General features: G+C 43.3%; 1 protein-coding gene across 2 annotated transcripts in view; it reads right to left on the reverse strand.

Moving 5' to 3' along the window:
* Nucleotides 1-6,277: 6,277 nt before the first annotated feature.
* The window catches only part of LOC141129245 (interferon alpha/beta receptor 1-like), an 86,130-nt gene continuing 75,221 nt past the window's right edge, over nucleotides 6,278-17,186 (reverse strand). For both annotated transcript variants that reach the window (XM_073617155.1, XM_073617156.1), the window contains one exon: nucleotides 6,278-16,197. In XM_073617155.1, the coding sequence (XP_073473256.1) occupies nucleotides 15,988-16,197 (210 nt within the window). In that variant the 3' untranslated portion in view covers nucleotides 6,278-15,987. The remainder of the gene's footprint in view (nucleotides 16,198-17,186) is intronic.

A 17,186-nucleotide genomic window follows, 5' to 3' on the forward strand; every position in this document is an offset into this window, starting at 1 on the left:
AAAAGGTCCGGACGCCTAAATAAAAGGTGGCTGCAGGGGCTATGGATAGATTCATGTTAATCTATCCATGATATATAGAGGGGGGTGGCTGGAGAGAGGGGGCGGCGCCCGCGCGCCCTTAATGGACGCACCGCCACTGCCTTGGACCAAATAAAAGTCTTATATGTCTTAAAAAAATTACTGGATTTAAGTATATAACCTAGCCAGAGGAGAGTTACAGTCAAGTTAACCGACCCAAACCATCTGTCACATGATGCGTCTATAGCACCCATTTCTTCTACAAGGCAAGATTGCCAGTACTTCCACGGCCTATTCCCTGACACTATTTCTCTTATGCCTCGTACACACAATCAGATCGTTTGCCAACAAAACCGTGGAATTTTGTCCGAAGGGCGCTGGCTCAAACTTGTCTCATATACACACGGTCACACATATGTTGGCCAACAATTATGAACGTAGTGACGTACTACGAGGTTTTTCAGCTCTTTAGCGCCGCCCTTTGGGCTCCTTCTGCTAATTTCTTGTTAGTAGAAATTTGGTGAGTGTTGATTCACGCTTTTCACGTTTTTCATTTTGCGCTTTTCAGTTTGTTTCTGAGCGGCCGTTCGTCAACCAGACGTGTTGTGGAATCGGAGGAGATAACGTGTTATTTATTATTGGCCTTGGAATTATTGCATTGACATTATTTTTTGGTTGAATAATGATTTGATTTGGTATAGTTTCTATATTTTTGGATGCATAGAATGCACTTTTTGGTTAAGTTCTATTGGCAGATAGCATGTCTAATTTTATTTTTTTAATGCACAATAAAAAAACTTGGCTATGTGTTTTACATCAATGGCAGGTTGGGAGGAGGCAGTTACATTTTATAAAATACAATGTAAAATTGACAAGGGACACCAACATAGTTGTATCTTTGTTCTTAAAAACCACAGGATAATGGTGTTGTGGTAACTTGCCCAAATAAAAAACAAAAAAACAAAAAAAAACCCATAATATTATTCTTGATGTCACTAGAAAAAAAAAGCATTTGAAAATTTGTTTGCAATAACTCCATCAGTATCACCAGCAAAGCAGCTTCATTATTATCCCATTAAAGAAGAAGAGAATTGTGCACTGCATTTGGAGATTTCATAATTTGCCACGTCACGAATGTTAATTCTTCTATACAAATGTTAGTTTACAAGACCGACCGCTTCTGCTTCCGAGCATGCGTGTTTGTACTTTGGACTTTTGTCCGACGGACTTGCGTACAGACGATCGGAAAGTCCGACAACACACATTTGTTGGCGGAAAATTTGAGAACATGCTATCCAACATTTGTTGGAGGAAAATCCGACAACAATTGTGCGATGGAGCGTACAGTCAGACTTACCGCCAACAGCCTCACATCCAACGTTTCCCGTCGGAAAGTCAGATCGTGTGTACGCGGCATAACTATGGGATTTGTAGTGTGCATAGAACATGACCACAAATAACAGGCACAGCTTATTCCAAACAAACGGAGGTGAGGGGGAAAAGTAGGGATTCAGAAGATCATAGGACATTTCGAGGAAGCAAAAAAACACATCAAGAAATGATTTTATGAAAAATAGATTACAGGGCCATTAAATAGTGGATGTGTATGAAAATCTTTAGAGAATAAGGATATGGCTTAGCATCACTTTAAGGGTGCTAGAACAGAGGAAATGTAGGAGACACAGGCCCCCAGAGGGGGGAGCTCTGTACCTCTTTTATCACCAGGGCTGCCGTTGTAAATTTTTGCCAGACCAGACAAGGTTTGCTATAGTTTTGTCCATTGCTCTGTCATTGTAAAGCAGAAGGGCAAAAAATATATATAATATATATATATATATCTCACCAAAGACTTTTTCCCCCTTTCAGTAAAAATGATATCTGCACGTAGCTCCGCTCTCACATTCGCTGGTACAGTGGAACCTCGGTTTTGCGAGTAACGCGGTTAATGAGCGTTTCGCAAACCGAGCACTGTATTTCTAAAAATCCTAACTCAGTTTGCGAGTGTTGTCTCACAAAACCAGCAGGATTCAGGCCAAAAGCGGTGTGCAGTACTGCTTTTGGCCTGAGGTGGGGGGAGCCATTTGGAAATGCACGGAAAGGCCCGAGGACAGTTCGGCCGACCTCGGAAAACCTCGGAAAGGCTCGTGAACGGTGTCTTTCCGAGGTTTGCAGAGGCCAGCAGAAGTGTGCTCAGGCCTTTTCGGCTGTTTCCGAGGCTCTCCGGCGCCCCACCCACCTCTGGCCGCATGCGGTATTGCATCCCATTGAAGTCAATGCGGAACAAATTATTTTGGTTTCCATTGACTTCAATGGGAAAATCATTTTCCACTTTCTAGATGAGTGAGGCACTGGTGATGTAGTCAGGGCCTCACAGATGCATCCTGGGAGAAAAAAAGAACATTACTACTTTTTTTTTTTCCCACAATGATGCACTGCCAATACTGCAGTAGTGCGTTGGGCCATGAGTTAATGTATGGCTTGTGGGCTAGGTTGAGATGCAGTAAGATGTGCATTTTACATGATCCCTAAATATAAAAAAAAAAACTGATAGTATATGTGCTTGAAATATGCCTTTATATCCTCTTCCCGTAATCGGTGGTGCAGTTGGAATCAGACTGGGTATATAGCGGTTTGCTTGGAGTTTGTATTTGAATAAGCCCATGTTCCTGCAGGAAATACTCAATGTTCTGCCAGATCTATTAACAAGGGAAAAAAACTATGTGCTGGATAGCACTGTCATGGGCTGGGAACCAGGAGGAAGTCTGTAGTTTGGATTGGAAAACTAAAAGTTTATGTAATATGGAAATTGGAGTGACATACATGAGGTTTTACATGATATAATCTTAAGCCACGCCATTCATTTTAAAAGTTTTGGAATAGATCCTCTTTGCCCTTTTCTTCCTCTGGAGGTGGGCAGATTCTAATTCTTTTCAGAGATCATCTTGGGAGTCCAGGGCAGGGGGTGGAGCCTTGACGCTCCAGAATCAAAGGAAGTGGGTTGAATGGTGCTGGGTGTCATGCAACCTGGATAGGGAGTGGTGGCCACCTAGCCAAGAGCTGGAGCCGTCTGTTTGCAGGGGACGAGGAAAAGTGAGGCTTTGAATAATTTTCAAGAATTGCCCATTGTTAGCCCTTACTTTAAGCGTAAAATTTTAAATGTAAGCAATATTCTTTACTGATTAACTACAAATATAGAAAAAAGAAGCCTAATGTTTCAAAAACCTGCATCATGTAACCATTTATGACCAGAAGGTGGCCACCACTCCCTACCCAGGTTGCATGACACCCAGCATCATTCAACCTACTTCCTTTGATTCTGGAGCATCAAGGCTCCACCCTCTGCCCTGGACTCACAGCGGACAGCATTGGAGAGGAGGTGTGTATGGCAGTAAAATCTGGGCAATATACACTACAGTATATTACCAAAAGTATTGGGACACCCGCCTTTACACGCACATAATCTTTAATGGCATCTCAGTCTTAGGCCCCTTTCACACGGGACTGTTCCGTGTTGATCCGACCCGTGAACATCCGCTGCTCAGCAGGGATCGCTCCGTTTTTCCCCAGCTGAGCCGGCGGATGACAGGGCGGGACCCGCACACTGTGCAGGGACCGCCCTGTCAGATCTCCGTTTTCCCCTATGGGGGATCGGAGGAACACGGACCGTCTGTCCGTGTTCCTCCGTTCCGCTCTGCAGACGGATAGAAAAATAAGATTTTCTTCCGTCTGCAGAATCGGACGAGAGCGGGGCCGGATGATATCGGGTGTTAGCGGATGTACATCCGCTGACACCCGCTATCCCATAGGGATGCATGTATGTCCGTATTTCATCCAAAAACGGATGGATGAAATACGGACATACTGTCCGCATGTGTGAAAGGGGCCTTAGTCTGCAGGGTTCAATATTGAGTTGGCCCACCCTTTGCAGTTATAACAGCTTCAACTCTTCTGGGAAGGCTGTCCACAAGGTTTAGGAGTGTGTCTATGGGAATGTTTGACCATTCTTCCAGAAGAGCATTTATGAGGTCAGGCACTGATGTTGGACGAGAAGGCCTGGTTCACAGTCTCCGCTCCGAATTCATCCCAAAGATGTTCTATTGGGTTTAGGTCAGGACTTTGTGCAGGCCAGTCAAGTGCATCCACCCCAAACTCACTCATCCAGGTCTTTATGGACCTTGCTTTGTGCACTGGTCCAAATCATTTGGTGGAGGGGGGATTATGGTGTGGGGTTGTTTTTTAGGGGTTGGGCTTGGCCCCTTAGTTCCAGTGAAGGGAACTCTTAAGGCGTCAGCATACCAAGACATTTTGGACATTTTCATGCTCCCAACTTTGTTGGGACAGTTTGGGGATGGCCCCTTCCTGTTCTAACATGACTGCGCACCAGTGCACAAAGCAAGGTCCATAAAGACATGGATGATAGAGTTTGGGGTGGAAGAAATTGACTGGCCTGCAACAGAGTCCTGACCTCAACCTGATAGAACACCTTTGGGGTGAATTAGAGCGGACACTGCGAGCCAGGCCTTCTCGTCCAACATCAGTGCCTGACCTCACAAATACGCTTCTGGAAGAATGGTCAAACATTCCCATAGACACACTCCTAAACCTTGTGGACAGCCTTCCCAGAAGAGTTGAAGCTGTTATATTTCAATAATGAGTGGAGTGGCACTAAATCCTTGAAAATTGTTTTATTCCATAGTGAGAAACAAGAGTGTTGAAATAATAATGTGAATGTAAGAGGTTGAAGCTGTTATAGCAGCAAAGGGTGGGCCAACTCAATATTGAACCCTACGGACTAAGACTGGGATACCATTAAAGTTCATGTGCGTGTAAAGGCAGGCGTCCCAAGACTTTTGGTAATATAGTTTATTTTTATTTTAAAAGTTGGGCTTTTACCATTATATAAAGCCACATACCACTCCCGTGGGTGTACTGCTAAGTTTGACAAAATATGGAAACTATGGCTTGACTCTGCCTCCACTAATGCCGCTCAAGAGTAGACGGTATATCTGACACCCATTAACTCCCCCTTCTGTGCTAACACTTGCTAAGACCCTTGTGACACCCCTATAGTTGAACCTTTAATGTCCTAGGCCTAGTACCAGAATCCCCTCTTGGGAAACCTCACCTTCATCGTAGACGAGTTACATATTCTCCTTTCATAATCTATCCAATTGGAGTGGTTGAGCAGTGATATCTAGTTTTTGTTTTGTTTTTTAGTTTTTGTTTTGTATTTTATCTGTTTTTCTGTCGATAACAGCACTGTTTTAGGCAGATAACCTGTTGTTAGGTACCGATTTACATGGTACTATTTGAACCGGGGAATGCCCCAAGGTTCTGTTTTTGTAAATCTATTAAAAATCAATAAAGAGAATTTAAAAAAAAAAAAGTTGGGCTTTGACTGACATTAAGTCTAGGTTCACACTGCTGTGGGTTAGAAATCGTGCAAATTCAACCCGGCGATGCAGTCCGACTTTGGGGGCGATTTGACAGATGTCTGTGCGTGTTCATGTAGAGATGTTCATAAAAATCGCCCTCCGAAGTTGCCAAAAGTAGTACAGGAACTACCTTTGGGAATCGGTACGGCCCCGACTTCGGATGGTGCCATTGCCGACAATAGCCGCCAATTTGGCATGCGATTTGCCAAATCGGACCAATGTGAATGTAGGCTAAAGTGGTATTAAACCCAAAACCAAAAGTGTAATATATTGCTGCTTACCAATCATTTGTGGCAGCTGCATTCGTTTTTTTTTTTCCCCCTGTTTTCCCTGGTGTACTGGCCAGTAACACACCTCCTGTATTAGTGTGCCACCACTCTGGATGAAGGAGCATAAGCGGGAGGGGAATGTTAGATGTACTAGCAGATTTAGATACACTAGGAAACTGAAGCCAAACTCCAGCTCACACTTTTTTTTTTTTTTTTTTTAGAAGTTACAGCAACAGTTTTGTTTCTTTTGGGTTTTACATAAATAAAAGCTGATCATTGTAAGCACTCCTGTCAATGATAAATAATTTCTCTCAACCCTTTAACTGCCTTATCTGCAGGACAGCTTTTTCTTTTGAACCACAACTGACTTACTGGCCAGATCACCAGATGAAAATAGAAGAAAGCCTAAAAAAGAAAACAAATGCAGCCACCACATCTAAGAAGTGGTAAGCTGCAAATATAATAAATGTTTGCTTTTGCGTTTAATCCAGTTTTATAGAAACCAAGAAAACACGGCCTGTTTTGGAGCAACACAAAGAGGACAATAAAAGCAGGTTACATTGACAATTGATAACACTTTATTGGAATAAAATTGTGCAAAAATAAACAAGTACAAAAACAAGGAAAAGTTAATAAGACTAGAATATTAATATCAGGGGTTACATTCCTGTATTCATTATATCCAAGTCAATGTTTTTTTTTTTTTTTTAAAAAAAGGGAAGAAAATGTATTTACATATTTACAATTTAGTGCAATTTTGCCTAAAAACAGAAGTGAGTTTGTTCATTTCCCAGACAGATTAGGAAAAAGTTGTCTCAGATCGACTTTTTGGGGGGGGTTTCATCTGTTTTGACGGACCTGACCCCCTATTTAGCAGGTGAGAGGGAAAGGTTGGCCAATGTGAACTCTAATGCCCCATACACACGGTCGGATTTTCCGATGGAAAATGTCCGATCGGAGCGTGTTGTCGGAAATTCCGACCGTGTGTGGGCTCCATCGGACATTTTCCATCGGATTTTACGACACACAAAGTTGGAGAGCAGGAGATAAAATTTTCCGACAACAAAATCCGTTGTCGGAAATTCTGATCGTGTGTACACAAATCCGACGGACAAAGTGCCACGCATGCTCAGAATAAATAAAGAGATGAAAGCTATTGGCCACTGCCCCGTTTATAGTCCCGACGTACGTGTTTTACGTCACCGCGTTCAGAATGATCGGATTTTCCGACAACTTTGTGTGACCGTGTGTATGCAAGACAAGTTTGAGCCAACATCCCTCGGAAAAAATCCTAGGATTTTGTTGTCGGAATGTCCGACCAAAGTCCGACCGTGTGTACGCCCTATAAGACCCCATACACACTATACAACTTTTGTTGCCTGATTTCCATGTAGTGCAAGGACCTTCCTGATTGCATACAAATTGAAACTCTTAAGGTTTGACCTCATATTATATGGTTTTGGTAAATCTGAAGGAAAAAAAAAAAATCTACAGAAAATTATATAGGGTGTATCCAGCTTTTAACTGGGTACACATTATACAATGATCTTGTACAATTTTCCTTTAAATTTGCCAAAACCACATATACAGTAAAACCTCAGATTGCGAGTAATGCGATTTACGAGCGTTTCGCAATACAAGCTATTTTTAAAAAAAAAAATCCTGATTTGATTTGCAAGTGTTGTGTTGCAAGACAAGCAGGATTCAAGTCGCTGGGGTGTGCAGTACCACATTTGGCCAGAGGTGCGGGGGCGCTGGTGACACTCCGTTTCCAAGTGTCTCCGGCGCCCCTGTACCTCTGGCTAGATGCAGTACTGCATATACCAGCAGTCACTGTGGAACAAATTAGCTGAGTTTCCATTGATTCCTATGGGGAGACTCGCTTTGATATATGAGTGCTTTGGATTACAAGCATTCTTCTGGAACGGATTATGCTCGTAATCCAAGGTATTACTGTAATATGAGGTCACACAAACACTTTCAATTTGTATGTGGTCAGGCAGGCCCTTGCACTACATAGTTGAAGGTAAATCTAAAAAGGAAATTGCACAACAACAAAAAAAAAAAATTGTATAATGTGTAGCCTGCTTTATGGTGGCCATACACGCTTCAATGTTATTATTCGATCGATGTGTGATTCAATCAAAACATCTGCATCTGAAAACAAACAGCCAAAACTTCTAATCGATCTAGACTCAAATCTGATAAGATTCAATCAAACTGAGTCAGGCAGGTTGGAATATTATTGATCGTTTTGCACTGACCGGCAGCACACTTTATTCTTCAATATGATCATATTTCGATTACTCAGAATGTATGAGGTTAACTCGTGGAAACAGATGCGATTCATAACCTGTGTGGCATATCAATCGAATGGTTGTTGCCTGTAGATCAATTATTCTTATCAGAAGAGATTGATTGAAAAAGAATCGGATCATCTATTGAGACGTGTATGGTCACCACACTCATTACAATCTGGCCATACAATCTCTGTAAAATGAACTTTAGATTTACCAAAGCTATAGTGATATGAGGACCTACCTAAATAATCCAATCAATCAATATAACATTAGGCAGGCCCTTGTACTACATACAGTGCCTTGAAAAAGTATTCATACCCCTTGACATTTTCCACATTTTGTCATGTTACAACCAAAAACGTAAATGGATTTTATTGGGATTTTATGTGATAGACCAACACAAAGTGGCACATAATTGTGAAGTGGAAGGAAAATGATAAATGGTTTTCAAATTTTGTTTTACAAATAAATATGTGAAAAGTGTGGCGTGCATTTGTATTCAACCCCCTTTACTCTGATACCCCCTAACTAAAATCTAGTAGAACCAATTGCCTTCAGACGTCACCTAAATAGTAAATAGTGTCCACCTGTCTGTAATTTAATCTCAGTATAAATACAGCTGTTCTGTGAAGCCCTCGGAGGTTTGTTAGAGAACTTTAGTGAACAAAGAGCATTATGAAGGCCAAGGAACACACCAGACAAGTCAGGGATAAAGTTGTGGAGACGTTTAAAGCAGGGTTAGGTTATAAAAAAAAATATCCAAAGCTTTGAACATCTCACGGAGCACTGTTCAATCCATCATCCTAAAACGGAAAGAGTATGGCACAACTGCAAACCTACCAAGACATGGACGTCCACCTAAACTGACTGGCTGGGCAAGGAGAGCACAAATCAGAGAAGCAGCCAAGAGGCCCATGGTAACTCTGGAGGAGCTGCAGAGATCCACAGCTCAGGTGGGAGAATCTGTCCACAGGACAACTATTAGTCGTGCTCTCCACAAATCTGGTCTTTATGGAAGAGTGACAAGAAGAAAACCATTGCTGAAAGAAAGCCATAAGAAATCCTGTTTGCAGTTTGTGAAAAGCCATGTGGGGGACACAGCAAACATGTGGAAGAAGGTGCTCTGGTCAGATGAGACCAAAATTGAACCTTTTGGCCTAAAAGCAAAACGCTATGTGTGGTGGAAAACTAACACTACACATTAACCTGAACTCACTATCCCCACCGTGAAACATAGTGGTGGCAGCATTGTGTTGTGGGGATGCTTTTCTTCAGCAGGGACAGAGAAGCTGGTCAGAGTTGATGGGAAGATGGATGGAGCCAAATACAGGGCAATCTTAGAAGAAAACCTGTTAGAGTCTGCAAAAGACTTGAGACTGGGGAGGAGGTTCACCTTCCAGCAGGACAACGACCCTAAACATACAGCCAGAGCTACAATGGAATGGTTTAGATCAAAACATATTCATGTGTTAGAATGGCCCAGTCAAAGTCCAGACCTAAATCCAATTGAGAATCTGTGGCATGACTTGAAAATTACTGTTCACAGACGCTCTCCATCCAATCTGACAGAGCTTGGGACAATTTTCAAAGAAGAATGGGCAAAAATGTCACTCTCTAGATGTGCAAAGCTGGTAGAGACATCCCCAAAAAGACTTGCAGCTGTAATTGCAGCAAAAGGTGATTCTACAAAGTATTGACTCAGGGGCGCTATACAAATGCACCCCACACTTTTCACATATTTGTAAAAAAAAATTGAAAACCATTTATCATTTTCCTTTCACTTCACTTTGTGTTGGTCTATCACATAAAATCCCCCAAAAATACATTTATGTCTTTGGTTGTAACATGACAAAATGTGGAAAATTTCAAGGGTTATGAATACTTTTTCAAGGCACTGTAGTCTATGTTAGGTCTAAAGGAGATTATACAATCAGATTGTATAGTGTATGGTGAGATGACTACTAATCCCTTACACTGGCAATCACACAGTCATGTGATTGGCTGCCATGGGCACGTGAAGCAGAAAGGCGGTGATGGTATTTACATTTAAAATGCTAGTGAGGGAACAATATATTTTGTAACAGGTACATTAAAAAGTCCATGTTATACTTGATCTATGGACCTGTATCACCTCCCACGACAAGCCAATAACCAGGTGACAATTTGACTTTTGGTCAGATAACTTCCAAGGATTGGCCGTGTCATACGGAGAAATCGCTGTGTGTATTACTCAAGGCCTGGGAGCCAAATGAGTTCATAGCTCCCCAGAAGATCCCGAAGCACCCCAATTCTTTCCATCGGGTTTTGCTATCAGGACCGGGATTGGGCTGTATATCGCCATGCTTACAAGTCAGCTCAGGTTCCTATATATATTTATTTACTGAATACTTTGTGACTTATCCTGTAATTGATTGGATCTCAGCAGCTGTTTAGGAAGCAATATACTGTCTAATACACTGATAGCCACTAATCTGAAATCAACATGTGAAATCCAATGATGAAAACATGGCACAGAGAAGCACCAAAAACATACTTTCATGTAAAAATGACAATAATAAATTGTACAGCGCACATACACTACAGCGTGTCTTTAAAGCTGAACTCCAGCAAAATCAGGTAAATAAAAATGAGAGCGGTCTGACCTGCCAACAGGATTTGAAGTTCTGTTCATCCAGTTCTGAAATGTATGCAGCTCTGCCACACTGCACAGCCCTGTCTGGCAGGGCAAGAGACCTGAGTTCTCTCTGTTGTCGATAAAGTAAAACTTAAAGGTCTTTTCCCTCCCCCAGCCGGTGACTGGGCAGTGAAAAGAGAAGCAACGGACTGATGAGCTCACCTCTCTGCTCTCTCCACCCATCAGTGTGTTTTTTTGTTAGCACATACACTGCCACACAGATAATTGGTTCCCTTAAACTGCTTCTCCCCCTCACAGACTGAACTCTGCTGTACAGGGGGTTGGAAAAAAGGAGATACCCAATCACGTTCAGGTCCGCTTGTTTGCCTCCTACCCCCATCTGTTGCCACCTTTCAGGGGGGGGCACCTGGTTTTGACAGGTACCTGATCCCGCTTCAGCTTGAGTTTGCCTCGGCGAACTCACTCAGGAGCTCAGCCCCCCTCCTCCTCCTTCCCCCGCATGCGCAGTAGGGAACTGGCAGTGAAGTCTTACAGTTTTCCTTAGCAGAGATGGCGGCGGCAGAACCCAAGAGTGAATAATCGGCTTGAGTAAGGACATCACTGGATTCGTGGACAGGTAATTGTCCTAATATTAAAAGTCAGCATTTATAGTATTTGTAGCTGCTGACTTTTTTTTTTTTTTATGAAGGCGCAATTCTTAAAAATGTTCCCTCCCCCTCCTCCTACCTATCCTGACTACTCTGTGTAGGCAGTCCGGTCATGTGATTCTGCAACTCCGCCTCCCATGTGTAAGGGAGCGATTGACAACAGCTGTGATATCTGGGACTCGTGACGTCACCCATAGGCTTCAATGGCCCAGCCATAGTCAGCGCTCCCATTTGGCAGAAAAAAAATAAATAAAACTTGACGTGTGTAAAAAATTGTCAACGTTGGGCGCATTTAGCGCTTGAACGTTAAGTCATTTCAATGGCAGGAATAAATCATTATTCTGGCCAATGAAATGAATTAATGCCCAAGCGCTTGATGCGATTTAATGCATTATACTTTTACAGGCAGCAGGTGTTTTTTGCTGCCAGGAGGAAAGGTGTCTAGGAGATATAGCAAAAAATGTCCAGTGTGCAGGAGGCCCGACTACTGGAGTTCAGCTGTAAAGAAAATACAGTACATACATTGCATGCGATAATGTAATGCTTAGAAGTAAAAATATCCAATAAACAAAAAATACAGTACAAGCAAAGAAATGTGCCCCAGCTAGAAGAATCTTTAATGACTTGTTAATCAGTCATGGTGTTACTGTATGGAAATAATATTCGTACTACAACTCTTATAAAGAGTCACGTTCAGATACAAAAAAAAAACGCACCAAAATGGCGCCACAGAATTTGCCACTTACAAATAACACCAGCAGATCAGGGAAATTATAGAAAACTCCAAAACTGTGTTTTTTTACCACATTAAAAATGAGCAACGCTGAAAAAGGAAAAGGTGGCTTTGTTATCAACAACACAATATGATGAAAGGGTATTGATTTCTTAACAAGTGCTTCAAGGGTAAAAAAAGATGCTGTTTGGAAAAAAAAAAAAAAAAAAGGAGGAGCCGGGCTGAATATTGTCGGCCAAACGGCAGCTGCATCCACTCAATAGCCCAGCAGGGGATTCATTCACCTACACCAGGGGTAGGCAACCTCGACCCTCCAGCTGTGGTGAAACTACAAGTCCCATGAGACAATGCAAGACCCTAACAATCACAGGCATGACTCCTAGAGGCAGAGACATGATGGGATTTGTAGTTTCACCACAGCTGGAGGGCCGAGGTTGCCCACCCCTGACCTACACAGTATAACATGGATGGAGGACCTTGGGATTTGTAAGCTTCACATCACTGTGATTCTGGCAATGTTCTATTTAAATACGTTCCACTGAGCGAAGGCAATTCACCCATGTACAGGTGTACACCTAGGGAGAGTCTCCAATAAGGCTCGATCAACCAATATAATCTTTCAATCAATCATTTGATGCAACTAATCTGATTAAGTAATTGTAAACCAGAGACCACTTTGATTTGGAGAGCTCTTGACTGATTTTACTATGTGAGGTCAGCGGCGGCCCGTCCATAATAAGGGGCGCCCCACCCATGCGTCCGGCCCCCTAATCTACATGCGGGGTGCCGGACGGATTTTTTTTGAAGCGCAAAAGTAGAGGCTCTAATAGGATTAAATAAAGGATGGGCTCAGGGCGCAGAGCACTGCGCCCCGAGCACACCCACTTGTGTGACGATAGCGAATGAATATTCGCTATTGTCACACTGATTCTCCTCCTGGCCAATCAGGAAGCGGGACCTGAGACCCGTCACCTGATTGGTTGAAAGGACAGGCGATCCTACTGGACGCCTAGGAGGAGGGAGGAGACGCACGGTGGAAGCCACCGTGATGCAGAGGAGGAGACTCGATGGAAGCCGCTGCCTGCCGCCCGTAACAGCGATGCCCTCCCGCGACCTAGATGGGGTAAGTGCGGGGCTGGATGACCGACCAAATGAGGGGTGGGGTGCGGGGTGACCCGAGAGACCCAACCAACCGCGTAGGGGGGGGGCGGACGATCGGGGGGGGAGGTTGTTTGTTTGCTGCCCCCCCATCAGGCGCCACTTGTCATGGTAGAATACGTTGAGCAATTCTGATCACCACTCTAATAAATACCTGCGTGTGCTGGAAACAGACTGATTGATTAAATGATGGATGCATGTATTTTTGTAATACTGCTCTGCGCTTAGCAATGCATTTCCGATTCTATGGAATAGTTTTCCTGAATAGTTGCAGCACAGTAGCATAGTGGTTAGCACTTCTGTCTTGCAGCACTGGGGTCTTTAGATTGAATCTCGACCAGGACACTACATTGTCCCAATCCCCTGAAACCGAGACTTTTGCTGGACAGCTAGCTTTTTAAAAGGTAGTGGAAAAAAAAAAAAGATATACTGGCAGGATCAAAAAGTGATAAAACGATGTTGGGGGAAGTTAGCGGTGTTCATGCTACTGACAGACCGGATCATAAATGTTATATTTAATTTTGCAGATCGTTCTAAATCATGCAAATGTTTTTATTTCCGACACACTGTAATAATACCCATTGGTGTGAGCACAACCTACGGAAAAATGGATTCTATATGGTCCGTGAAAGTTGCTACATTTTGTATCACAAAGCATCCAGAGTGGACAATCCCTCAGGGAAAGCCGCTGGATAAAATAAACCGGTACACTTCACAGAATGGACAGCACCCTCTGCTGACCTACACACAGAACTGTGCGCCATTTGTAACTATATATATCTGCCATGTAATCACAGTGGAAAGACTGCTGGGCTGCACACCAGCTTAGTGGTTAGTCCTTAGATATTGCAGTGCTGGATCCAATGCCACCATGGTTCTCACTACATGGAGTTTGTAGGATTTCCATGTTTCCCATTTCAAAATAAAAAAAAAAATACAAATACAGTAAAGTCTACCTATGGCCACAACAGTTTTTGTTTTGGATGGAGTAAGGAAGGGTTACAACCTCGGTCATGATTTTTTTTCTCTACTTCCCTGCTAAGGAGATTCATCTTCTTTATTTGTCCTGGTGACAATTACAGCACTGACTAGGAAGAGAAAGGGAAACCCAGTAGTCGCCAGCCAGGAAATCAGGGGAACCATCCAATAGGGACACTTGTTCCAATGACAAATAAGAGGAGGATTCACCCTTCACTTTCGGTTGCATGCCTGAGGCAAGTGAAGGGAAAACTTCCTAAACTCTTGCCAACCACATAACACATATGTGGGGCGGCACAGAGGGTGGGCTGTATTGTCCACAGGCCGCACATATGCATCCATGGCGGCCAAGATGTGCTGAGAGTGCGCTCTTAGCACATCGATCAGGCTGTCAGAGATAACTCCTGGTCTCTAGTTATGATCAGGAGGCAGAGGGACAGGCTCCCAATCATGTGACTACAGTAACAGCCAATCAGAGTGATTACATGATTGAGAAAAACCCTGGGTCAACAGGAACCAATAAAAAATCTGACGAGTTTGGACCACGCCCTACTCTACCCAAAGTCAAAGCAAAAAGTGTTGCCTACAGATGTGCACTTTAACTGCGATAGGGACCTTAGATGCAGACAGGCCCGGGCTGGGACAAACTTTTTTTAGACTAAGCAGCCCTTTTTTTTAACACCAACTTACAAAGTTTCTCAATGTCTTTTAGTTCGATTTAGCCTCCTTCAGTCATTGTGGGCAGGGAAGATGATTCTCACAAAACCTTACTGTGTGAGGAGGACCAAGACCCATGCGGGCCTATTGGAGGGTGGCAGACCAGTACAGCACCAGAGAAAAAGAATGAAGACAGTATCTGGTTACGCCCGAAGTGTATCCTACGCATGTTGTGTATCCTACGCAATGTGCGTAGCCAGATACCTCCACCGACGGGCTGCCTAGGCTACCAGCCTACTGTCCCTCCTTGAATACTGGCATCCACTATGACCACCGGCATCTCTATTGAGCGCTGGGAGAGGTGACACACTGCAGCGGGAAGATTACTTGTGCAGAGTAAGTTCCTGCCCATGTCACCATCCCTCCCTGGAGGCCCACACCAGACCCGATACGGAAGTAGAACACAGAATCTGGCTACGTACAACGCATAACAGATTCTGTTTTCTGTCTTCCTCCACTGGGTTTTTACAGGCAGCTACCACTGAGCACTGGCATCATATTCTGCAGTAAGGCCAAAGGGACGACCGGTCCAGGAAGACTCAGATGGTCTATGTCAATCCCTAGAGGCCCACATGGCTTGCGGCAGACAGAGACCCGCGGGTGAGAGCCAGGCTCATGATATATGTGATATAATCGCATATTTTCTGTCATGGTTCTCACCCTCTGGAGCTTTCTGTCACATTAGCCAGCTCTTGTTAGGACGTGCAGCCCACTAGGCGAATGCCTGGTGTGCCCTATGGCCAGTCCAGGCCTGAGTGTAAACCCTACTAAAATAAGGACTTAATGGATCTGAATACACCCTATATGGTGCATACCTTGTAAGAATTATATAAAAACAGAAAATACATTTTATGGGCCAAACCAGTAAAGTCCTGTTAATTCAGAACATGAAATGTACGCCCACACCAAATGTGTTCAGATGTCACCTGCTGGGGTAAATGACAGGCTCTCTTGAACACGAATTCTGGATAATTCAGGTAGAGGTGTTGTAAATGTCAGCATAAAAACAATGATAGTGATCATATCCTGTCAAATGAGATAGTAGACTTGTACATAAAAATATGGAGTCCTCAGCTGACGCACACAGTGGGGTCAATTCACCGACTGTTGGCAGCAGAGTCGCCTGTGACCTCATCCTCATTGGAATAGTTCCCGGAGTCGCGGCCTTTAGCACCTGAATTGTTTTTATCTATGGTGACCTCGGCGTCCACCGGACTTTTCTGCATAATATAGCACTTGTCAGTTGTCTCTTCTTCATTGAGAAGAAAGAAGTTTTTAATGTAGTTTTGAGGAGAGTCCTGCAGACCCTATAAAAGAGAAAACAACAGAACATCAAAATATTGTCCTGTGTGAGTGAAGGAGGGCCAATCCACATTCTCATGTGTGTTTCCATGTGTTGAGGTGCGGTGCATACTGGCACTTTTCATAAAGGCAGCCTGTTTATTTTGAATGGGCTGTCAACACCTGCACTATATTTTACTAAGCACCACTCTACAATTTACAGTGTATTCCCATACATGGGTCGTGCTGCACTATCCATACAGGTAGACTGCCTTCAGAGATCTGCATCCACTAAGGTTCACTAAAACCTGGGAGTTAGGCTTTCAGGCTCCCTGCTCCTGATTGAAACTCTGCATGACCCCTCCAAACACAGCAGGTGGAAGAAGTATGTGAAGAAATTTTTGTTTGAGCTATTGACCTCTATAAACATCAGGCTGTAAGGAGACAATGATATATAGAGAATAATCTGTGTCTACACACCCGTTAAAATGTCAGGTTTTTGTGATGTAAAAAAAAAATGAGACAAAGATAAATAATTTCAGAACTTTTTCCACCTTTAATGTGACCTATAAACTGTACAACGCAATTGAAAAGCAAAATATGGTTGCATAAGTGTGCACACCCTTACACTAATACTTTGTTGAAGCACCTTGAGTCTTTTGGGGTATGAGTCTATCAGCTTGGCACATCTTGACTTGGCAATATTTGCCCACTCTTCTTTGCAAAAACACTCCAAATCTGTCAGATTGCAAGGGGGCATCTCCTGTGCACAGCCCTCTTCAGATCACCCCACAGATTTTCAATGGGATTCAGGTCTGGGCTCTGGCTGGTCCATTCCAAAACGTTAATCTTCTTCTGGTGAAGAGATTCCTTTGTTGATTTGGATGTATGCTTTGGGTCGTTGTCATGCTGAAAGATGAAGTTCCTCTTCATGTTCAGCTTTCTAGCAGAAGCCTGAAGGTTTTGTGCCAATATTGACTGGTATTTGGAATGGTTTATATTTCCTTCTACTTTG

Source organism: Aquarana catesbeiana, linkage group LG02, assembly GCF_042186555.1.
Source record: "Aquarana catesbeiana isolate 2022-GZ linkage group LG02, ASM4218655v1, whole genome shotgun sequence".
NCBI classification, from domain to species: domain Eukaryota; kingdom Metazoa; phylum Chordata; class Amphibia; order Anura; family Ranidae; genus Aquarana; species Aquarana catesbeiana.